The 23,570-nt window shown below is 43.7% G+C and overlaps 2 protein-coding genes across 3 annotated transcripts; one reads left to right on the forward strand and one right to left on the reverse strand.

Annotated features, from left to right (window-relative positions):
* Positions 1-2,499: 2,499 nt before the first annotated feature.
* Positions 2,500-14,221, forward strand: POGLUT2 (protein O-glucosyltransferase 2). The gene is made up of 10 exons (XM_030036609.2): positions 2,500-2,889; positions 4,966-5,171; positions 5,588-5,793; positions 6,558-6,635; positions 10,435-10,607; positions 11,600-11,837; positions 12,422-12,631; positions 13,001-13,090; positions 13,632-13,736; positions 13,953-14,221. Exons 1-10 carry the CDS (start codon positions 2,723-2,725, stop codon positions 13,968-13,970), a joined length of 1,491 nt encoding a protein of 496 aa, XP_029892469.1. The 5' UTR covers positions 2,500-2,722; the 3' UTR covers positions 13,971-14,221.
* Positions 14,222-14,782: 561 nt separating this feature from the next.
* TEX30 (testis expressed 30) lies at positions 14,783-22,626 on the reverse strand. 2 transcript variants are annotated; one of them, XM_030036616.2, is made up of 5 exons: positions 22,592-22,626; positions 20,281-20,511; positions 18,776-18,827; positions 17,056-17,261; positions 14,783-15,865 (listed from the first exon to the last, which is right to left on the reverse strand). In XM_030036616.2, exons 1-5 carry the CDS (start codon positions 22,607-22,609, stop codon positions 15,692-15,694), a joined length of 681 nt encoding a protein of 226 aa, XP_029892476.1. In that variant the 5' UTR covers positions 22,610-22,626; the 3' UTR covers positions 14,783-15,691. The 2 variants fall into 2 exon arrangements, with proteins under 2 accessions (XP_029892476.1, XP_029892475.1); XM_030036615.2 differs by having other exon boundaries at positions 17,056-17,297.
* Positions 22,627-23,570: the final 944 nt, after the last annotated feature.

Here is a 23,570-nt window from a genome sequence, read left to right on the forward strand (position 1 = left end):
GGAGAGGCACCTCTGCGGCCCTGTGTGTGTGTCCGGTCCCCCCCCCCCGGTATGCCCCCTCATGGTCTCGTCCGCTGCGGGCGGGCGAGGGAGGAGAGAGGAGCGGCTCGGGGAATGGCGGCCGCGCTCCTCCTCGGCGGAGCCCTCGGCTGGACGCGACCGGGAGGTGCGAGCGGGGGCGAAAGGGGAGCGGCGGGACCGGGGGCTTCACCCGCGGGCGAGGCCGGCGCTCCGAGGGCAGCGGGGCGGCCGGGTTTGCCGCTGGGTTCGGGGAGGCTCGGCTGACGCGGCAAGGCTGGGCTCCGCTGTGGTACCGCGCTTCCCACCGCGGCTAAACCTTGCCGCCCGGGGCGGGGAAGGGGTCGGGCCGTACCCGGGAGCGTTGTGTTCCTCCTGGGGAACGAGGGACAGGCGTCCGGACCCCTCTGCCGCCGCACCGGGTCTCTCTCGGTTTCCCTCTGCCCGCAGTGGGACACGCGTGTGACAAAAACGCCGCCGGGAAACTCGGCAAAGGAACGAAAGATTTCGTCAGGTAAGCGGTGTCTGGAACTGCTGACGGTATTTCTCACCTCGTCCCCACCACGGTCGGCGGATTTTCAACGTGAACAAACAGAGCGACGCCGAAGACGCGAGTGGAGCGCTTTCGGTACTGCCACGCTTATTTAAAACTGACTTATTGTTAAATATTCAGGTTTGTAATACTGAGTGATTGCTTTTATAAGATCAAAAAGCTCGGTGGTGTCCTGCCGAGAGAAGATTCAATGCTAGCGGTGACAGCACGGTGCCCTCAGCCCACGGAGCTCCTACTCCCGGCAGCGGTTTCCGTGAGAGGTGCCGCAAGTAATGGAAAGAAGAATCCCATTTCTTATTACTTGATAGCTTTCGGTGGTTAGGCAGAGCAGAGGTGCAAAAGTCCTCTAACGCTTGTTGGCACAGCCATGTTTGCCATCCCCTGGACACGAATAAGACAAGACCTCAGTGGGGTTCAGAATGCGCTGTGGCTTCATCCCAAAGCAACCTGCCTCTCGTCATGGAGAGCGTCCCTCCTGCCTTTGCCAGCTGGAAGCCTGTTGAGCCTTCGTCGGCCAACAGCCTTTGAAATAATTAAACAACTCTGCCTCCAAAGCATTTTTCTCTGAGCCAAATTATAGGCATTAGGATAGCAGCAACGTTGGCTTTGCCAGCCAGGACTAAAATTAGGTTGCATGATTTATTTTACAACTTGTTTGGGTGCTGACAAATAGCGCCAGATCTGTACGCAGATTCCCCGAGCTGCGCTTCTGTGGGGGAGAAAAGCTGGAGGAGAGAACGGCAGGAGGGTAGAAGCGTGTCGCCTTTACTTCATCGCTGCTGTGCTGTTTTTACCGTGCCGATGCCGCCCTGCTAGGAGGAGGAAGGACGTTCCGTGAATTCTGTAGCTATGAAATTTCTTTTTAAATAAAAGCATCTTTAAAGTTCTCCTCCGCTAAAGGAGACTGGCTCGTCTCATGCAGCAAAACATAAGCTGAGAAGGAGCGTGATTTCAGCTTGTGAAATGCATCAGGAGAGTAAAGATGGGGAAGGGAGAGGAGCTAAAGGGTCACGGATAAAAAATAGGGCCTGCGTGAATTTTTCAGCTGGAAACTGCAATTCTAACTGCTGAATGTCCTGTAAAATCATGTCAATGGGAACAGCGGGAGACAAAAGCTGTGCCTTTGAAAGTTGGAGCTTGGTAATTTTTTAAGGCGTTTCGTAATGAGGTTGCTGGTTGGAAAAGACCGTGTTCGTTGACCCAAGCGGTCCTTTCTCAGCTTGCACTTTTCTCAAAGCAAGTCATTTTTTGTGTGCTTTTCTATAAAAATACTTGGAGTGTTTCAAAAGGTGAAATACGAGGTCTCTTTGAAATCCATGACTCCTTGATGGTGAGGTTCAATTTTCTGTATTGTTTCCCTTAACGAGAGAAAAGCAATGAGCAGCAAAAGTGAAAGTTATGCTTTGGGATTGAAGCTCTCCCATGAAGAAACCTTAATTTGGGTGAGGTTTCCGTGGCTAAACGACGAAAGAAAAGCATTTGGGTGTGCGTGTGTCCATGCGTAGTCGAGAACAGCGTCAGTGTCCCACGCTCTCTTGGATGGCACGCACCCCCTTCTTGCCGCTCTGGGGAGAGTTTTGAAAACCTGTTTTCCCGATCGTAAACTCTTTATTTCTCACCTTAATGTTACCGAAACGGAGCAAACGGGGGCGGAGGGGGTGGAACTTGTGCTCATGACGAGGAGAAAAAACATCCGAATGCCAGAGACGGCGCGGGGGGGGGGGGGGGGGGGCAGAACCGCCTCTATCCCCAGTGCCCGTCTTCTGAGGTAATCCAGCGGCAGGTTCCCAGCCAAGAAGCCCCTGGAGCCGGCGGGCCGCTGCGGAGCTGAGGCAGCCTTGGGCTAACCCGGTGCGGGCCACCAGCCGCCGGTCGCCGGACTACAGCTCCCGGCAGCGCCGCGCTGCGCGGGAAGCGCGGCGCCGCCCGCCCCGCCCCGCTCCCCTCAGGGCCGGGACACACACACGGTTCCCTGAGGAGGCGAGGCGGCGGCGGCGGCCCCGCGATCCGCCCCGCTCCCTTCCCGCCCGATGCAGCCGCGCTGAGGGGCGAGCCCGCCCGGTGCCGCGGTGAGGGAAGGAGGAAGGCCCCGGCTGCGCTCCCCTTCCCGCGCCCCGGCCGTGTTTCTCCGTCGGGGGGGAGGCGCCGTAAATGCGTGTCCTGTGGCCGCTCTGCGTCGCCCTGGGAGCCGTGGCGGCGGGCGCCGGCGGCCGGCCGAGCCCCGAGCGCAGCGCGGTATGGGGGCCCGGGCTGCGGGCGGAGGCTGCCCTCCCCGCTCGCTATTTTTACGTGCAGGCCGCGGACGCCGAAGGGCAGAGGTAAGGGCGGCCGGGCGGGGAGCGGCGGAGCTTTCTGCGGGCCCTTCCCCAGGCATTCCCCGGGGGTGCGTGGCTTTGCCCGGGCTGGGCAGCCCCGTACGTGTTTGCGGGCCCGGGGTCCAAACCGCAACGGCTGGGTTTGTTGTGAGGGAGCGAAGCGACCACCATCCCCCCCCGCCGCCTGTGAATCGCAGCCGTGCCCCCTCCCCGGCCAGGCCGACCTTCCCGGCCCGTGTGCCGGCTGAACGAGCCGCTGTCACCTTTTAGGCAGAAATTTACTTGGGGTTTTCCTGTAGAAACGGAGGGCTGAAGGCTCCCTGCGTGACTTTTTCTGTGTATCGCTTAGAAAAAGCTTTTTAGGAGCATCACATAACTGCACGAGGGGATGAGACAAGAGGATTAAAACGTTAAACGGCAAAACGTGCGTATTAGTCCAACCAAGAATTTATGATTTATCCTGCTTTGTCAAAACCTTAACAATACCTAATATGTATAATTTATGATACATGTGCTCAGGTGTCCTGCTTGTTTCCACACTTAGGAACATCCACATTTCCCCTAAACACATAGGCACAAGATCAGTAGAGTCATTTAGGAACTACTGTATAGGCCATTAGGTAAACCTCATAGGAATGAAAGAGGTAAACTTAGTTTTCAGAGGATACTCGTGGCTTTCCATTTCTAGAGGAAAGAAACCCTGACCATACAAGCTAGATGGGAGCTCAGAGTGCTCTGTCCAGGTTGTCCAGATTAGATGCACCGTGGCACGTGCAAGTCTGGAAGCTGCCAGTTCAACTTGTCTTGAAGAGTAAATATCTCCTGCATTTAGTTGAACTGGCAGCTCTCTAGTATGTCTGTAAAAGTTTCAGGAAAGGTGACCGGGCTGCTGGGCAGTAATCCGTTAGTCCACCCGCTCGCACCACCTCCCTCTTTATCCCAAGCTCTCCCTACGTATTTGGGACCGTGTTTAAAGAGCTGGAAGAAAGTTGGCAAATGTAGCATTTTGACTGTGCCAACTTTGTTAATACCTCTATGATATGTGATAACTTAATGATTTTTCAAATTATTTTATTGGGTTTTATGGAGATTTTTCTATGATTGGTGTATGGTGAATTTTACCAAAATGTCATAAGTACACAGTGAATTACATGATCCCACTATAGTGTTTTTCTCCGACCAGGACACTGGCATTTGTAATATCCTTTTTTTCCCCTGTATGAGTGACCATAATGATTAAGAAGTTTAACTTTGTTCTTTACTTCCTTAAATAATACCTGGAAAATAATGTAATCTGGAAACTTTTTGCTCCTGTATGTAAAATAACAGACTTATTAAGCTGCTAAAGTGAAGTTTGTTCTAGTATTTTTTTATAGAATGATAGAATGGTTTGGGTCGGAAGGGTCCCTAAAGATCGTCTAGTTCCAACGCCCCTGCCACGGGCAGGGACACCTTCCACCAGACCAGGTTGCTCAAAGCCCCATCCAGCCTGGCCTTGAACACTGGATGGGGCATCCACAACTTCTCTGGGCAACCTGTTCCAGTGCCTCACCACCCTCACAGTAAAGAACTTCTTCCTTATATCCAATCCAAACCTACCCTCTTTCAGTTTAAAAACCCTTGCCCCTTCTCCTGTCCTACAGGACAGGACACCAAGATACATCTACCAAGATCCACTTATCTGCGTGCTCTCTACCTTCCCATCATTTTACACTTGAACTACTACTAATCAAGATCTGTGCTGGATTTTTAAAGGTTCTCTATTCCCATATAATCGAAGACCGTATTTCCAACACTGTTCAACATGTAGAGCACCAAGTGATGTTGGAGGTGTGTTCATGAGCATCAGAGTGGAACCTTCTTGATACCTAATGCTTCTAACAGCATGGGGCGTTTTAGGTAGCCTAACAAAATTCTCTTTGGAAAAATCGTGCCTTGCTTGTGAACATTAGGATGTGTTTGTAAAGACCTGGTGTCGCTCAGTGAAGTCACTGGAAATCTGTCAACTTGAATGGAGCGGACTAAGAAAGCTGTTGTGTGTTTCCTTTTTTGTTAAGCTCCCACTTATTCTCTGGGTAGGTTCACTTCATCACCGGGTGAAAATGCATTCCAGGTGAAGATCACTGCTCCTGATGAACAGTTCACTCGGGTTGGTGTGCAAGTATTAGACAGGAAAGATGGTTCCTTCCTTGTAAGGTATAGGATGTATGCAAGCTACAAAAACCTGAAGATAGAAGTCAAAACTGGAGATAAACATGTCGCAAAGTCTCCATATATTTTAAAAGGTAAGAAGCAGCACTACACACAGTTTTCCTATCATGGCTTCTTCTCACAAGCTGTGTCCCAGAATGTCTTCTCGGATTAGCATAGGACTCTGCGGGACCTCAGTACTTCTCTGGACTATCAAATCCCATTGGAATTACGGATTCATTATAAGTGTCCCGTGTGTACTATTCTAAATAAGAAAAAGAAACAAATGCTGTGAAGTTGTTGCCTAGCACATACATGTAGAGGGCTCATGCAGAAGCTGATGTAGCTTGGCATGACTTCATTGGAGTCAAAAAAAGTTCAAACGTGTCCAGTTAGAGTTGCTGAAGGTTTGGCCCTAAGCAATGAATGCTCAGTGCCTGACCCTCTTTTGTCATCTCAACAGCTCAGTAGTGTGACTTTAAAAATAAAATAATAATTGTGTTCCTGATAGGACCTATTTACCATGAAAACTGTGACTGCCCTCAGGAGGAGAGCAGTGCATGGCTGGAAGAGATGAACTGCCCTCAAATCATTCCACAGATTCAAAGAGACCTAGCAAATTTTCCCATAGTTGATCCAGATAAGATTGCAGAAGAAATTCCACAGAGGTTTGGACAAAGACAGAGTTTGTGTCACTACACCATCAAAGATAATGAGGTACGGAATAGGTTGATCTGAAGTCTGTACGGGGATTTGGTGGCAAGTCCTACAGCTAGGCTGTTGGGCTGTTCCCAGTTGAAAGGCTTCTTGTAGTCTGTTCTTGAAGAAACTTCCTTTGCTCGCTTCTCTGTCCTGGAATACTTTGCGGTTTGTATATGAGCTCAGCAATATCTGTTCTACTTTGTAAAGTGCTTTTTGTCCCTGTTACAACTGAAGCACAGTGAAAGCAAATTACTTTCCAAGCAATCAATATGAGTACTGGGCACAGACCCAAGTCTCCTAAATGCTAATTCAGTTTCCTGTTCTCTGAGTACTATTGCTGTGGAGTGTTACGATTATCTAATTTGACATGCATCAATAAATTACGTTGTGCATAATTCTGAGGCAAAGAAATGCCACTTTTAGCTCCACTGAGGATCAGAGCTACAGTACTTTTTAACAAAATGGTACTGTCTTCAGTAGCGTTTCATATGGAAATGAGAACAATGGAACACAACAGCAACAGGCAACCAGTTTCTGTTTCCATGAGACAGACCTAAAACATCTGCAAAAGCAAGCAAAGCTTGTCCTTTTTTTTTTTTGGTCGCTTTTCTGCAATGAGTTAGAGGGATGAGATTCTGAAGCTTCCTGGCTGATTCATAAATCTATACAGCCATACAATCTGTCTGACTAGTTACTAAGTGATTAAAAGAGCTCTAAATTGTGCCGGCCGTTCTCTGAAATGAAAACACCAGACCAGTAAAACCTGTGTTTATTTTCAGGTTTATATAAAGACGTATGGGGAACATGTTGGCTTCAGAATTTTCATGGATGCCATACTGCTTTCTTTGACAAGAAAAGTGAGTACATCTGTACAGTCATTTATTCTGTATGTCCTAATTTATAGAAGCCTGGGCTTAACAAATATACTTCAGCGTATTTGTTGCTATTTCCGTTAAAAAGCTCTTCTTGTTCTTTGATTAATAATGTAAAGGTCAGATGGATTTTCCTTGTTTGAAGTTGGCATGTTCTAGAATGCTATCTGATCAGCATATCTTTCCATAGACTAAATAAATCATCCTGTAGCATCTAACAGAAAGTTCTGTCTCCGCTAGTACATTTTACAGGATGACTCAAAAAAACAAAAAATAGGGAACGTATATTGTTCCCCATTAAATTCCGTATGTTGAAAACAAGACAGGAAGGGTTCAGAAAGAGTACCAAAAGTTCAACAGGTGGTGTGTGGGGAAACTCCCTTCACGTACAAGCAAAAAAAAGCACCATGCGGACTAGGGAAACTTTGGGAAAAAACTGACATTATGTGCATAGTGACAGTATATAGCAGGGTTGAAGTTTCAGCACACACAAATAAGTGATTATTACATAAAGAGAGTAGTAAGAGAAATACGAAGATACCCAAGTTAATATCTATTTTTTGACTGTAGAAAGACAAAGCACTTTGTCTTTTAAAAAGGAAAGAAGGAAGAGAGAGGAGCTACTGAAGTGTGGAGTTGTTCACCTAAAAAAATTCCTTAAAAATCTAATACAAAATATACACACTATGTCTAAGCAGCTGAAAGATAACTGGTATGAAACAACATGGATTTATCCTAAAAATAAGTCATAACTATATAATTTCTTTCTATAACAAGATAATAGACTTCGTGTACGGATGTCAGGTATCTTAATTTTAGTTAGGCTTTTGAGCATAAGTTTCACAAGTTTCTCACAAACAAGATAGGAAGACTTTGCCTAGAAGAAACTACTGTAACCTGCTTGGAAAGCCTTACTTGGAGAATAGTTGCCAATGTTTCCAGAGGGGCGAAAGGCGTCACAAATGTATTCTTCAGAGATTTGTCCTCGGTTCAGTCCCCGTTTACTAACTTAGTTATATTTTGACTGAATGATGGACTGGAGAATATGCTTATTGAACTTTCAGATAACAAAAATGAAAGAACCTGTAAGCACTTCATGGTACAGCATCATAAGTAAAAATTTTCTTAACAAGTAAGAGAAACTGTATGGAAAAATGGATAAAATAAAGTGACACGGGCTGGATAAGTCATTTAGTTCTGACACCTATTTAAAATAGGGAGTGAGTGGTTATTTTCTGCAGAAAAGTGTGAAGGTTACAGTATCACAAATTTAACATGAGTCAACAGTGGCATGCTGTTGCGAAAAGCTAAACACACACATTAACAGAACAAACACATGAAAGAAATGTAAAGTAACCTTTCCACTATACTTGGGATTAGTAATGGATCAGTTATGCTACTGTGTCTGCCTTTGGGTGTCATGCTTCAAGAAAGATTGTTCAATTACTGACATTGCACAGGAAAGTGGTAAGAACGACTAGACATACAAATGAAGATCCATTTAAGTGGGGATTGTTTCATCTAACAGTGTCTAAGGAAAGACATCAGCGTAGCCTTTAATTATCTAAAAGGTTGCTGTGTAGAAGATGGAAGTAAGCTGTTCTCGGTGCCGGTCGTGTTGGACAAGGAATAGTGGAATTAAATTGCATCAAAGTTATTTAGGCTAAATGTTGGAAAAGATTTGCTAACTCCAAAGACAGAAACTGTTTACAGATCTAGAAAACACAGTTTGTCTCATCCCCATTAAATACTTCAGGAATTTCTATTAAGACAGTGTCACTGAAAGACAATAGATCTACTGGGCTGGAGAAGAAGGTTTAATCTGCTGAATGATTCTGCCATTGAGGATGTAGGTAAAATACAATGTGTAGCTTTTCTATGTCCATTACAACCATTAGATGGCACTGTACTAATAAAGTTTAGTGCTGAAGATCAGAACGTGTAGCCAAACCCCCTTTGAAATGAAGGTACACAATAAAACCTTTTCTGTCTGTTTACTGAAGACAAAAAGTACTGCTTTGGGTCTCTGCCTTTAGAATTTCTGGATGTCTCTGCCAAAGGTTCTTCTGTGTCGACAAGGTAGAGAAGAGTATCTTCAGCTGTTTAGGAGGGTGTTTGATATTTGGCAAATAATTATAAATTTCTACCTCTGTCCATAGAGATAATTTAATCTATAAACTTAATGAAACCTATCTGGGCCACAGAAGAATCCTGAAATGTTAGCCTCTGACCAGCCGTTCTGATCTGAAGAATAAAGGGGTTTGAGAGGAGAAATGCTTTGATGCATATATATGATGAGTCGTCAGCAATATGTTTAAACTCTATTTTTATGTGTATATGTATATTTTTAATTTGAGAATTATTAACATTTATAAATGTTCTTTCTTCAGAGAAGATAATTTCTCATGTAGGTATTAAGATAGTTGATGACAACACTTGAGCAAAACATCCTGATCACACACATACAACCATGATCTCTAAATTATCTGTTAGTAGTCGGGACGGAGATCTTGGAGTTATTCCAACAGTTTTCCACAAATGCCAGTATAATAATCACATGTTTGTAATAGTCAAATACCCAGTTAAGACTTATTAAGGAGGGAGGCAAAAACAAAAGAAAAAAAAAAGATTACGGCGCAGTATAAAACCTGTGACATGCCTATCTTGTGAAAACGGTGCAGTTCTCATTTCACTTTCTCAAAAAGAACTACCCAGCAAGAAGGCTGTTGGGGCATGCGAAGACAAGCTAATTTGACTAGGATTCTTTTGCTTGGAGAGAGGCAGCTGAGGGTGATGTAGTGGAGATTTATATTTTAAAAAAATTAATGTCACAGAGAGGGTGAACTAAGAACAGATACGACATCAGTTCTGCACTGACATTATACATGCCTTCAGGGTTCTGTAAAACTCAACCATATGTTGCCTTCAGCTGTCCAAATTGAAACGTCCCACCATTTTCAGTTTCTTCTCACAAGGCAGCTGGTCCATCCCTATCATAGTAGCTGCCTTTCTTTGTACCCTCTCTTACTTCGTTTGCAAATACCAGAACCACACACAGTGCTCAAGATGGAGGCACATCAAAGTTTCATATAGCAGCAAAATTATGCCCTCTGTCATGTTGTTACAACATTTCCTGGCTGTCAACAGTATTTTGCTTGCGTTTTGGCTGCGACGGTGATTTCAGATATGGTTCCATACTACAAACTATTTTAAGTAAGTGAGGATGTTATGCTTAATAATTAACTCCAGCACTGACTAAACGTGGCCTTCCCATCACGGCTCTTCATTTCTGTTACTTCTCTTCTGTTGGATTTAACTCATCATGCAGGCATGGGGTAAATCAGTTCACTGATGTGACACAAAACTAATTTACCACCCAAAAGCAATTTTCCATACAGCCAGCAAGGTGGTTCAGCTTACCTTGGAACTATACGATTGCTTACTAGATCCCAGTGCTAGCCTAGTACAAAGATTGTGTGGCCAATTATGTAAAGTATAACAAGAAACCATCCTCTAAACTGGGGTGTTCCTATCCTTTAAAAAAAAGAGAGAGCATTTATGTGACTTTGTGCGAATCTCTAAAATATACCTTGTAGGCTTTACTCTGTGGTCTCATTACTTCTAACATGTTTCTAAACTTTAATGATTTATTAGAGGTACATTAAGTATATTAGAGACCTGGCTATTTTTTCTCTTAGTGAGGTTGTTTTCAAAATACAAGATGCCAGCAGAAGAGTACTGCTTTGAATTAAAATGCATTTGTGCCTACTTTGCTTCTGTTTAGGTGAAAATGCCAGATGTAGAATTTTTTGTTAATCTGGGGGACTGGCCTCTGGAGAAAAGGAAGTCCCCACAGAACTTGCACCCCATCTTCTCATGGTGTGGGTCCAGCGAGTCAAAAGACATTGTCATGCCAACATATGACTTAACAGACTCAGTTTTGGAGACTATGGGACGGTAAGAAATTGCTTAAAATTTTCACAAAATTCACAGTGAATGGTCTTCCAAAAAGATATTTGTATTAACAGTATATTAACTGGTTTTATTTATTCATTGAGACATTGGCACCCTACGGGTAGGCAATAACTGTGTAATCAATATCTTAACATTAACCAAGTTATGTATTATATAACATAAATGACATACATTAAAATACTTAACCGTTTTATTTAAAAAATCAAAATTAATCTAAACATGGTCAAGTCACTGAAAACAGTACTTAGAGGGAATGTTTCAAGGGTAGGTATTTTGTTTGTTTGCTTTGTTTCCCTGCCATGAACATGATGGCAACTGGCCAGGTCTCTTTTTTCCTGATTTTCCGAGAATATTTTTTCTGTACCTTTTAAAGCCCAGCGTAGCCAGAATTCTCAACCTAGGACCTACCATCTCCCACTTTGATTACTGATCATAACTCACCTTGGTAACTGCTCTGTTGCTGTATCAAAACACTACAACACCAGCTTCTAATATGATCTTTGTAATCCATTTTGAACCTGTTTATCATTTCACTGCATTTAGATCAGGGTCCTTTGTCTCTATTATCAAGACTTTTCCTAAATTTGCTTCCCCCTCCCCCCCCCAGTTTATGTGTTTGAATTTAGCAAAGCTTTTAAGGAAGTGAAATATGTTGTATTAAGCTAGTTAAGTTACCCTGCATCACCTTCATCTGTCTGGCAACCATGTCCACTTCTGACTACTTTTTTCCATGACAACTGACAGGTACTCTTTCCACACGCCACGTTGTCGATGAACTGATGCTGTTGTGCCACAGGCCTGTGAACTTGATCTTCCTTATCTATTTTTATTGCTGCAAAATACCTATACGGGTGTGCTCATGACTTACCTTCATCCTTGGTATTTGCCTGTTGGTACTGTAAGCTCTTCTAAGTCATTGCTCTCAAAAAGATTTCCAGTAGGCTTCACTATTAAATCACTTCTTTCTCCTCCAGAGTCAGTCTGGATATGATGTCAGTTCAAGCAAATACTGGCCCATCATGGGAAGACAAGAATACCACAGCATTCTGGAGAGGGCGTGACAGCCGCAAAGAGAGGCTTGAACTTGTAAAACTCAGCAGAAAATACCCAGAGATCATAGATGCTGCTTTCACAAACTTCTTTTTTTTTAAACATGATGAAAGCCTCTATGGCCCCATTGTTAAGCACATTTCATTTTTTGATTTTTTTAAGGTAAGCTACTAACCATTTTTCACAGAACTAGGTTCTCAGTGTTTCCCATTATCAAATAACTTTGTATATATTATTGATAATAAAGTGATTATTAGTTTTTCAGCACAACACCAGTAACAAGCATGAACAGGCATCCCTCCAGTGGGATTAACTGCTATGTAGCTCTTACACTGAGGATAATAATGTTTGATTTACATCTAAAGGTTCTGTAGAACCTTGTGTAATCTATATAACTCCAAGTTCCTTTTTATTTCTTTTTCCTGATTCAGCGATCAGGACTACTAACATAACTAACATAGTGGGAAAATCAGTGGATGAAGTGGCACATCTACCCTCACATCCAAGGATGAGCGTCTAAGAATTTCCGGAGAACTTAATTGATGAAGAGGGCATCTCTGTGTTCCCTGCACTGTGATGAATTCCAAACTAAATAATAAAAGCTACTTAAACATTGATGCTTGCCTAGCCAATCCTACATTTCTCAATATCGGCAAGTCAGTAACCAGTGCCCTCAGAATAATATAACCTAACCAAGCTACCTGGATCTTCTGTTTGTTAATAACTTATGGTCATTTTCTTTCCAGTATAAATATCAAATTAATATTGATGGCACAGTGGCAGCATACAGATTGCCTTATCTACTAGCAGGAAACAGTGTGGTGCTCAAGCAAGACTCCATCTACTATGAGCATTTTTATAACGAGCTGCAGCCATGGAAACATTATATTCCATTTAAAGGTGACCTGAGTGATCTACTAGAAAAACTTCAGTGGGCAAAAGAGCATGATGAAGAGGTAAATATACATTTAGAATTACTCGGCAATGTTTCTAGGCAAAATAGAGCGAGCAAAAAGTGCATTTCTTTAAAACAAAAAAATCTATTAGGAGGACTTAAAAATTATTGTCATCAACTCTACAAATAAGAAAAATACTTTTGAAAAAATACATAACACTGCCCTTAATTTGAAATTAAATTGAACTTTGGAAAAATTAAGTGTATTTTGATAAGAATGCCTTACTTTTAAAATTAAGAATGCTTAAATAAAAGTAAGTAAGTTATCCTAAACTGTCAACTCTATACTTAACTCCAGAATCAACACTGGCATCCTGAAGTAACCACTGTTTTTTGAGAATTAAAAAAACCCTTTTATTTTCTTTGACAGGCAAAAAATATTGCAAAATCTGGACAAGAATTTGCAAGAAACAATCTCATGGGAGACCACATTTTTTGTTACTATTTCAAACTTTTCCAGGTTAGTTTATATTTTTAACGGCTCCTACCACAAAAATAGAAATCCCACAGAAAGAATTCAGGGCAACGGAGCTGCTGGAAATTGGCCAGTCCAGTACTTGAAGCCACAAAGTGAGCAGCAGCCATTAGGAACTTCAGTTGGTTTACAAACACTGCATGCAGTTATATCCTCTGAAACTCTTAAGATTATGCTGGCGCTTCCGAGAGCAGCAGTCAGATCCCATAAATCTTGATCTAATCTGCAAGAATATGTTGCCCACAACGATCAAAGAATTCCACATCAGACGCATGCCCTGTGAACCACAGCTGCAAATATCTGTGCATTAGCACTGAGATACCGAAAGTCCAGCGAGGCACCCGCAGGGGCTCCTGTCGGCAGTTAAGAATCTGCTCGCCCTGTCCATGACGCAGTGTGGAGTAACAGATTGTGTAGCCCCAGAGTTTTTACGGAATTACTCGGCTGAGTTGGTGCAGTATTTACAACTGGATGTACACACTTAACAAGTTTATGAATTAACACCGCCTTCCTCTTTTAAAACCAGGAATATGCCAGCTTGCAAGTGAGTGAGCCAAAAATCAGAGATGGGATGGAGAAAGTGCAGCAGCCTGATGATGACCTTTTTCCATGCACTTGCCACAGAAAAAAGGTACAGTACATAGAGCGTTAAACGTAAAGTGCTGGATGTCTTCCCTTCTTATTCAGCCAAACTGGAACAGGCATTGCTCAATAGCCCATGGTATTGGTTACCAGACCGTTAACGCCTATCCAACGTAGAAACATTTTTTAATGTATTTGCAGGACTAGACAGTTAAAAATTGAGTTTCCAATTAACTGAAAACTGTTTCTTCTTTCGTGACTGCAGGCCAAAGATGAACTCTGACAGAAGGAAATAAAATAATTTTTTTAATATTTACCTACATTCAGACTGTCATCTTAAGGAAAGAAGAAAAATTTGGGTTAAAATGCCAATGCATAATGTCAATGGATATTATGAAGATTACTGTATCATGATCTACATCTGGAAGAAAACCAAGCACCCCCTATTTCCTTTTTTATCATGCAGTGGTTGCAGAGCCTTGCTCAAAAACATTTTTATAATTTTTTTTTTAAATAAAAAACACGTTTGTATCAGTCATGTGTTACTGTCCTGAGATACATTGGAAATGCAGATACTTTTTACTCATGCTTGTTACACTGAGTCTATTCCCAAGCCTGTTGTGCAAAAAAGGGCAGGTAAGAATTTTAAATCTACCCTCCCACCCCATGTATCCAACCAAAGTCATCTTTTTCAGACCATGACTTTGTTCCTCCTGAGAGAATCGGTATTCTCAGAGACAATGATGTGGGGTTTATAATACATCTTTTTAATCTGAAGGGAAAACACAGTGCTATTGGACAGTTCAGGAGTATTAGATAAAACTTTTAAGTTCTATACGATTTTTCACAGCTGCTTTGTCTGTGAAACTCAGTCTCTTTGGCAATACGAAAAGAATTAAGTAGCATTGAACAGTGACTACTGAAACTAAACCAAGCATTGTTTCAACAGTCTAGTCTTTTTAAAATAACCTGCTTTCCAGTGATACTAAGCAATTCAGCTATTACTTTTGAGCATATCAACATAATCCGAAAATGATCTATAGGTGAATTTAAAGTCACGTCTAAATTCATCAAATCCTAAAGTTAACGCATATGTTTCCAGTCCACAGTGAGGATTTATTTTCTCTGTAACACAGCCAGACAATTTTAAATCCATACAGCTCTTTTCTTTGCAAACATTTAGATGTGTGCTTTGCCTATGAACATTACTGCTCGGCCATCAGCATTCTTGAGGCATCTTGTGAGAAACAACAGAAGAATATTGTATCATCTGATAAACATTTTTAACTTTCACCTGCAAAATTATTTTTACTAGAGCAAAAGCAAGCCTAAGGAACGGTTTGTTTGATCGTGTGGTAAACAATATATGGTACAATTTAACCATACGAGCCTACAGTCTTGGAATGGATTTTTTTTATACAAAATAAAGCTCTCCAATCTAAGCACCTTACCAAAACATGACAGAAACCCTCTTGGCTCACCAGGGCTGACCCGGCGTATGTTTACACAACAGCTCCTCGCAAGACCATGGGAGTGCCGGGGACGGCACCACGGCAGAGTAGCACAACCGATCCGGGCCAGCCTCGGGGACTGTGCTTGTGGAATTCTGCACAGCGGTAGGTTTTCATTTCAAACAAACAGCATCAGTAGTACACTCAAAAGTGAAAGGCACCTAAAGATTTGCTGTTAAATATATTTTTTTCCAGTATATTACTTCAAGTATTAGTCAAAAGCATTTACTTAGTGCTCTCCATTACTAAGTGTTGTATACAGTTATTGGCAGAGAAACACAGGAAAGAGTGCTGCCATATAAAGTATTTTGTAAATTTTTTCTTTCCTTTAAAAAGTTCTTTATTGTTTTGCATAATTTTTTTTCATTCATACAAAAAAAGTTTTATTTGCATTTACACTCAGACCTCTGAAAACACCCATTTTAAAAAAACAACACCTCAGAAATAAACTGATCTGCCACATTTAGGAACAGCTAAATGAAGATACTGCAAATCATTCGTGCTCCAGTTCAATATTCTCTCTAAGCCAAGAAAAAACTTGGGCATTTATTTCTTCCATGACATCCTCTGTTGTCCGTCCTTTGACTGCCATCCCATGGTTTGCTTTACCAACCCAATGGATTTTCTTAGGGGCTTTCATTTTGCTTGCCACACCTTCTAGCAATTGCTATGGAGAAAATAAGAACAAAAAAGTTAGAGAATCTAACAACTGCTACAACTGTGCAACTCCTAGATGTCTCTTGCTTTGCCTGTGCAACGCATAATAGGCAGCTCTTAAAAACAAGATGGATCTGCGTGCACATTAAAGACACCTTGATAGAAAAGATGTGATGATAACTGTATTCAGTAATGGAATTCGCTCAAAGGTTTGTCCTCACTCGAACACAGAAGAGCAGAAAATTAGAACTTCAAAAACTGCAAAGATCACAACTCCCTGCAGGCTCCTTCCCCACGCTGACGAAGGAATCCACTTTGACTGCCAGGGGGTAGTACTAGCAATAAAATGACAGAACTTCTTGAGTCAGATTTGTCTACAGTGGCAGAGTAGCAATCCAATTCCCTAGAGACTGGCTTTGACTCCATTCAGTTTTCTCAGCAAACAGATCTCAGAACCAGCTCAGAAAGCCTTAACGGTTTCCCCTTTAAGAGGGCACTCCAAGGATCTGCCGGTTGCTAGCCTGACTTATTTTCGTGACAACAACTCACAAAAGCATTATGAACTCCTCAGAAACTGTCCAAGCATGGAAAGTGCCAATTGCACGCACCCCAAATTCAAGCTGAACTGTTCAAGAACAACAGATACCTATTTGCAAGAAAACAAGGCAGAAAACCACTGTATTCTCATCTCTGCACACCTGTTCTTCATCTCTACAAAAATACTGCTTTCTACCACAGAAGTCTGACTTGTGGATAAAACTGCTTTGCTAGAAGAATTTGTCATGAAAATGTGATGAATGTGAAATTGGTAGCACAGCAGTGTTTGCGTTTTGTAACATGAAATGGTTAAAACAGAATAGCAAATAACTCGCTCCTTCCATAGGCCACTTTTAATTTGTACAATCCTATCAAAAAAGACATTACATTTAAATCAGCAGTATTTTAGTGGCCCAAAGATGAGTTTGCTAAAGTGGATGATTAAGCACGATGCAGAAGTTGTAAGCAGCGAAAGAAAGCACCACCAGGCTTCCTCATGTCTGATGAAGTTTCCTACCCAAGGCTTCCTTGTGAAGATACATATATATTTAGAGAAGGCTGTCAATCAAAGTCACAGCTGTGTATACCAGTGCAGACATCACTCAGACTCGTTCCTATTCCTCCATACTGCCCCTTCATAGCAGGATTTACAAGGGTACTCACTTTTTCACACATTTCATCTGCTGATCCCGAGACAAACAGCACTGGACACCTGATGAGTAATAAATCTTCATCCCGTAGCTTGGACTGAAGTTTTGGTCGATGCAACGGGTAAGATAAACATATTAGACCTTGAATGAAGTCATCATCATCATCCTGGCTAAGCTGACGTATCACAGAGGCAGCAGCTCGTGAGCCCATGGAACGGCCTTTCTCACATGTTAAAATAAAGGAAAAAAGGGTATCTGCTTCTGCTGTCACCTCGCCTACATTCTGTTCGAGTAAACAACTCCTAAAAACAATCCAACTGAGTGTATTTCAGCATACCACTAGTACAAAATGCCAGGGATGCTTTTATTCATCTACTCCACAAAAAATACTAATCCTAATTTCAACATTTTCTGCTAAAATATTTGCCTGGTTATATTACGATTTCACATCCCCATTTAAAAAAGAAGGGGGAAAAAAAAAAACCAACATAAACAGAGAGAGATCCTTTGCAATACTGGAAGAACAACAGCCCATCCTGGGGGCAGGGGGAAGAGAGGGACAGGTCCTATGTTCCAGAGCCTTGAAATTCAAGATAGCAATGCTGTTATTATCTTGGATAATTTTTTTCATGCAACCTTAATCTGCTCAAATTAAAAACAGAGTTTTATGCGCCTTACTCTCAAAACAAACCCAGCAGGTGTTTATGCACACCTCAAACTTCAGCCTAGAAGTAAAAGTAGAAGGGCAGAAAAAAAACCCAACAAAGTGTGAACATGTAGCATGAGGTCAGCCAGTAACAGCAAGGGGATATCAAAATATCTCCTCAAAGAGGAGGCACATGAGTTGACAATGCTCTGTAATTGAGTGTTGGAAGTGGCTGATTCCAGTGGGATTAACTTGCATCAGCGCAGATTTGGTTTCACTTAGTCAGAGAACATTCAGAGTTTCCCGTATCAAGTTATTCCTAATCACACCCATCTACTTCCCTTTTCACATAACAGATCTGATTTTTTTATCTGCCACTAGGTTTTATCTACCAAAACCTGTTTGGGAAAAATGGTTTTCCATTTACCAGTAACCAGAACTCTTCAAGACCTGCAGTGAAAAAGCACACATGGATTATCACAGATCTCACGCCCTGTCACTTACAAGTGACAAGGAAGTTTTCACCCAAAGTACCTGGAAAACAAGGTCTATTGCTCTTTCCTTCCTCCTTCTGGAGCGAGATCTGTGGCGTCATGAGGAGGGCGAACAGGTCTAGACAGCTGTGCTCCCAAGAGAATCCGATGAAAGCGGCAGGCTGGGTGTTGCCATTTGCGACCCGAGCAGCAGTGCCACCGGAGAGCCGAGCTGCACACCTGTCCTGCACAGCCACCGGCTACAGGGCTGGTCGCATTCAGACACCCAAATGCAGATCTCTAAGTGGGCTTGGCACCTACGTTCCCACAGCACTCATGGACTGCTGATCAATTAATGAAGGTCACAGAGCATTCAACTGTCAGCAGATAGCTGAATTGCTCTCCCTAGGCAATACTGACTAGTGGGAATTTATTCCGCTTGCTCCCACATTAGACTGCAAGCTTTCAGTGCCCACCTCAAACTGAAACCTGTCATCCCCATCTGTTCGTTCACTTCTTACCAAAGTGGGACAGACTTCAAAAATGGAGTAATTACAGACTGCTATCATTAGAGGCAGTATAAGAGAGAAAATTATAGATAATAAAAACAATACCTGCAAGGAAGACACCCGAAAGTTTATAATCATCAGAAAGCTTTAAGTATTCCTAAAGAAATAAGATAAAGAGAAGCATTACAAGTCAGAATTAAGACAGCTGGGAGGCTGGGGATTTTTTTGTTTATAGCTACCAAACAGAAGATGGGAAGCTTTTTCAGTACTGCAGGTTAAACAAAAGAACAGATACATACAAGTTGCTCTCTTGTTTTTTCACACAAATGATTTCATAACATTTTGCAGCAACAACATAATGAACACAAGCAATTTCACATTAGCTCTCAGCAAAATACCAGATGCCCTATCAAGTTACCAAAACATCAAAGATTACTGTGTATCAACTTAGTTATAGTGACAGACAGCTGCACTCTTAGCCCATCAAAAGGCAAAACAAGTTAGCGAAAATGCCCTTCACCGCGGTCACATATTCCCAACGAAAAGTTTAAGACAGTTATGTCTGACAGAAGAGATAAAATTCAGCAACGAATTTTTCAGTCTTGAGGAGATAACTAATCAGATGCTATCTTAGCAGAGGCCTTTACATTACCTTTACACAGCAGCATAATAACATAAACTCACAACATTATGCTTCTTCAAGAAAGAATGGAGAACAGATCCACATTAAAGCTAGCAAAGTCTAACTTCAAATTAATGTACATATAATCACAATAACATCCTACAAATTAATTCCTTAAGAACTGGGCTTAGTTCACCTATAAAAATGTCTGATGCTCAATGCAAAGTGCTCAAGCTACCTTCACATGCCCCAGTAAAAGTAGCTAGATAATCAGGAGAAAATTTTCACTCCTTCCTACACACTCCAGAACAGGAAGATACTCTAAGCTGATACTATTATAACAAAAGGTTACTTATTTTAACAAAACCTAGGTACATAAGAACATCTTAAATAATGTAGCAGCAGAAGATAAACACAGGCATATAACAGTTTAAACTGATTCTGAGATCAAAGACCATTTTGGTTCCAGGGCTCTCATATGCTACTCCCTATCTCTTTTCTTCAACTCCTCCTGCGACCCAGAGTCCCCTACTCTTTCCCCAAAGTCTTGTTCTCTCAGCTGCCAGAGACCCAGCACAATTCTCAGGTCAGCTGCCTTCCTCTCAAAACCACTCCCAAAGCTGTATCCCTTAATCCCCCTCCCCTCACCAAGCCCTCCCAGAACACCTACCTCTTGTTTCCATCCTAAATACTTTCATTTTTTCAAGCTGTAAGTTTTCCCACAAAACACCCTTGCTTTCTTCACATCCTTCTCTCAGGCTTTTCTTTCTCTCCCTGAACTCAAACCCACATACTTGCTGCAGCTGTTCCAGCTACTGCCCATATAAAAATTGCTCCTGCTGTTTCTGTTCACAGACAGTGCTCCATTTCACTAACTGTCACTTCTAATTTTCCCATTGTTGCTTGACTAATCTGTGGTCACAATTTAAGAAACCCAGAAGAAGACATCCATGGATCTAAGCTTTGGCAGAATTTGGTCACTTCTTACCACAACTGTTTTGAAGGCCTTAGTCCTATAGGCAATATTAAGGCCTTTACAAGTAAACCGCAGGCACAGAACTCCATGGGATGCAAGATAAGCAGCCAAAGACACTAAATGAGGGAAATTCATATCTCCTCCAGCTCCATGGGTAAGAATCACTCCATATGTTGATTTCTTCTTTGGGACAGAAAAGATAGCATCAAGGTATTTGTTTCCAAAAGGTATTTTCACTTTAACCTAGAAATGAAACAAAAAACAATATAATAAAGAAAAAGTAAAGAAAGCAAGCATTTTCCCAGTCCACATCATATGATGAAGAAAAATCAGACAATTAAGAAAGAAACCAAAATTGCACGTCCACTTTTATTCCTTCTGTTTAAGAGTACTAAATGAGTAACTCTACCTCTGGCTCAAAGATTTTCCATGCAATAAGGGGCAAGTTACCTTATTGCTCCACACCTTATTTTCTTCATTAGAAAAAGAAGCGTCCCTAGCTTCAAAGGATGCTTCAAGGCATAAACTGATATGCTTCTTACCTTCTTATATATATATATATATATCCAGCTATTTAAGAGCTAACTGCCATAATTGACTTGAATATTAAGTCTTCCACAGTAAGAAAAATTAACTCTTCTGTAAGACTTGTTCCCCAGGGCTCGGTATTGGGGCCGGTTCCATTTAAAATCTTTATCAATGATCTAGACGAGGGGATCGAGTGCACCCTCAGCAACTTTGCAGACGATGCCAAGTTGGGCGGGAGCGTTGATCTGCTTGAGGGTAGGAAGGCTCTACAGAGGGATCTGCACAGGCTGGATCAATGGGCCGAGGCCAATTGTATGAGGTTTAACGAGGCCAAGTGCCGGGTCCTGCACTTGGGTCACAGCAACCCCATGCAGCGCTACAGGCTTGGGGAAGAGCGGCTGGAAAGCTGCCCGGCGGAAAAGGACCTGGGGGTGCTGGTCGACAGCCAGCTGAATGTGAGCCAGCAGCCTGCCCAGGTGGCCAAGAAGGCCAACGGCATCCTGGCCCGTATCAGAAATGGTGTGGCCAGCAGGAGCAGGGAGGTGATGGTCCCCTGTACTGGGCGCTGGTGAGGCCGCACCTCGAGTACCGTGTTCAGTTTTGGGCCCCTCACTACAAGACAGACCTTGAGGTGCTGGAGCGTGTCCAGAGAAGGGCAACGAAGGTGGTGAGGGGTCTGGAGCACAAGTCCTGTGAGGAGCGGCTGAGGGATCTGGGGCTGTTCAGCCTGGAGAAGAGGAGGCTGAGGGGAGACCTGATCGCTCTCTGCAACTGCCTGAAGGGGGGTTGTGGTGAGGTGGGTGCTGGTCTCTTCTGTCAGGTGGGTGGAGATAGGACAAGAGGAAATGGCCTCGAGTTGCACCAGGGGAGGTTTAGGTTGGAGATGAGGAAAAATTTCTTTACTGAAAGGGTTGTCAGACATTGGAACAGGCTGCCCAGGGAAGTGGTTGAGTCACCATCCCTGGAGGTATTCAAAAAGTGCATAGACAAGGCACTCCAGAACATGGTTTAGTGGGCATGGTTGATGGTTGGACTCGATGATCTTAAGGGTCTTGTCCAACCTAAATGATTCTATGTCTTAAAAATAAGTAAGAAATATGAGCTCTTCTATAATTACAGTTTCCTATAGTGGAAAAAGTATTTTTTTCTCCCATCTGTCACAGACATTATTAAAATAAAAGAATTAAGGAAGTCCCTAAACATTTATTACAACCAAATTACTTCAGGTCTGTAGAGCCATATGGAGTATATAGTATTAAGAGAAGCCCATGCTGCCAGCAAACGTTTAATCTTGTAGCTGTAGGATCCATGTACAAGCATGATGACATAGCAGAAAGACCAAAATGGAGTATTACAAAAAATGGATTTGAATACACTAGTTTTAGGTATTACGCGCAACTATAAGGAAAAAAAAAAAAACCCACAGGAATGACTTTTTTCATGAAGTGATGGCAGATATCACGAGATACATATTTCACGTACGTCTATAATCGAAATAGCCGACGCTGAGCTGCAGCCGCTGCCTCTACAGCCCCTGCCCAGCCGAAGCGGGCGGGCGATGCCAGGCAGGGGACGGCAGCCGCGGGACGGCCGGAGCCGCCTCAGCGCGGACAGCCGGCCGAGGGAGGCTCAGCCGGACCAACGGCCGCGTTCGCACCTCTCCCGCCCGGCCCCCTCCCCGCCTCCGGCGGCTCCTCACAGGGCAACGGCTGCTGCCGCCGCGGCACCCCACGCGCCCAGGAGCAAAAAGCGCGGGCTGAGGGGGGGAACGGGCGCAGGAGGACGGCGGCCATACCTCTGCCTGCCCGCTCATGGCGCCGCCCGTCACGCAAGCGACAGCCCTCCGCCTGAGGAAACCTCCCCGGAGGAGGGGCGGGGGGCGGGGTTTGCTGGCTGCCGCGGTGTTTGATTGGCCCACAGGGGTGCGGGGCCCCGCCCCGAAGTGCGGGGCGAAGTAGCCGGCCTGCGCGGGGGCTTCAGGGCGAGAAAATGGCGGCGGCGGCCGTGGGCGGGCGAGATGGCGGGGGGGCGGTTCGCCGCCGGCTCGGTCTGGGCTACCGGCACCGGCAGGTGTTGGCTGAAGGCGGGAGTTTTGAGCGGGGATGGGGTTGAGCCGTGTGGGGAGGCGGCGGGAGGCAGCTCTGAAGTAGGCCTCAGAGGCCGCGTCCGGGCAGAGGCGGCGGGGGGGGGAAAGCATCGTCAGCGCCCGAACCTCCCCGGCTTCTCCCGCCTGACGCGGTTAAGTGCTGCTGCCAGTTGGGTGTCCGCAGAGACAGCGGGCGGGCTCTCTGGCACGCCGGCTCTGCGTGCTGTTCGCAGACAGGAGGGCGAGCCTGCGTGGCCCAGCATCCCCGGGGCCGTGCTCTACTGCACAGTAATAAAACCTAGTGTGTTCGAAACACGGCCTTAAACTGACGGACAGCAGCACCAACATTCTACAACAGCGCTTGCAGCATTTATATACCAGCTGTTCCACAGATAGGTCAAAAGAGTTTTTTCTAAAAGCCCCTGTGGCAAGGTGTTTAGTCAGAGATCACGTTTTCTTCCACTATCAGCGTATAAGACTCATATAAATTAGGATACTCTATTACTTAGCTGATTGAGGATGCCATCACCGAGCGGAACTTTGTTTTTCTCGTGTTCACCTGCTGGAAAATAAGCACACATGCTGGCTTGCGCTCCCAGCGCCTCGCTGTCGCTCTGCCGGCTGGATATTGTCAAACGCTGGCATCCAAATACCGCGGCCCTCCGAAAAGCGAACCTGGCAGGCCAGC

The sequence above is a fragment of the Aquila chrysaetos genome, chromosome 14 (genome assembly GCF_900496995.4).
Source record: "Aquila chrysaetos chrysaetos chromosome 14, bAquChr1.4, whole genome shotgun sequence".
NCBI classification, from domain to species: domain Eukaryota; kingdom Metazoa; phylum Chordata; class Aves; order Accipitriformes; family Accipitridae; genus Aquila; species Aquila chrysaetos.

What these genes read in the sequence shown, in the direction of transcription:
- TEX30 (XM_030036615.2), bottom strand. An exon ending in TTCGGGTGTCTTCCTTGCAG is followed by an intron (nt 17,298 to 18,775) that starts GTATTGTTTTTA and finishes CAGCAGAAGCAG; the next exon opens with ATACCCTTTTTTCCTTTATT. An exon ending in CAGATGAAATGTGTGAAAAA is followed by an intron (nt 15,866 to 17,055) that starts GTGAGTACCCTT and finishes TTTTCTCCATAG; the next exon opens with CAATTGCTAGAAGGTGTGGC.
- POGLUT2 (XM_030036609.2), top strand. Translation starts at nt 2,723, where the DNA reads ATGCGTGTCCTGTGGCCGCTCTGCGTCGCCCTGGGAGCCGTGGCGGCG. An exon ending in GCGGACGCCGAAGGGCAGAG is followed by an intron (nt 2,890 to 4,965) that starts GTAAGGGCGGCC and finishes TTCTCTGGGTAG; the next exon opens with GTTCACTTCATCACCGGGTG. An exon ending in GTCTCCATATATTTTAAAAG is followed by an intron (nt 5,172 to 5,587) that starts GTAAGAAGCAGC and finishes TGTTCCTGATAG; the next exon opens with GACCTATTTACCATGAAAAC.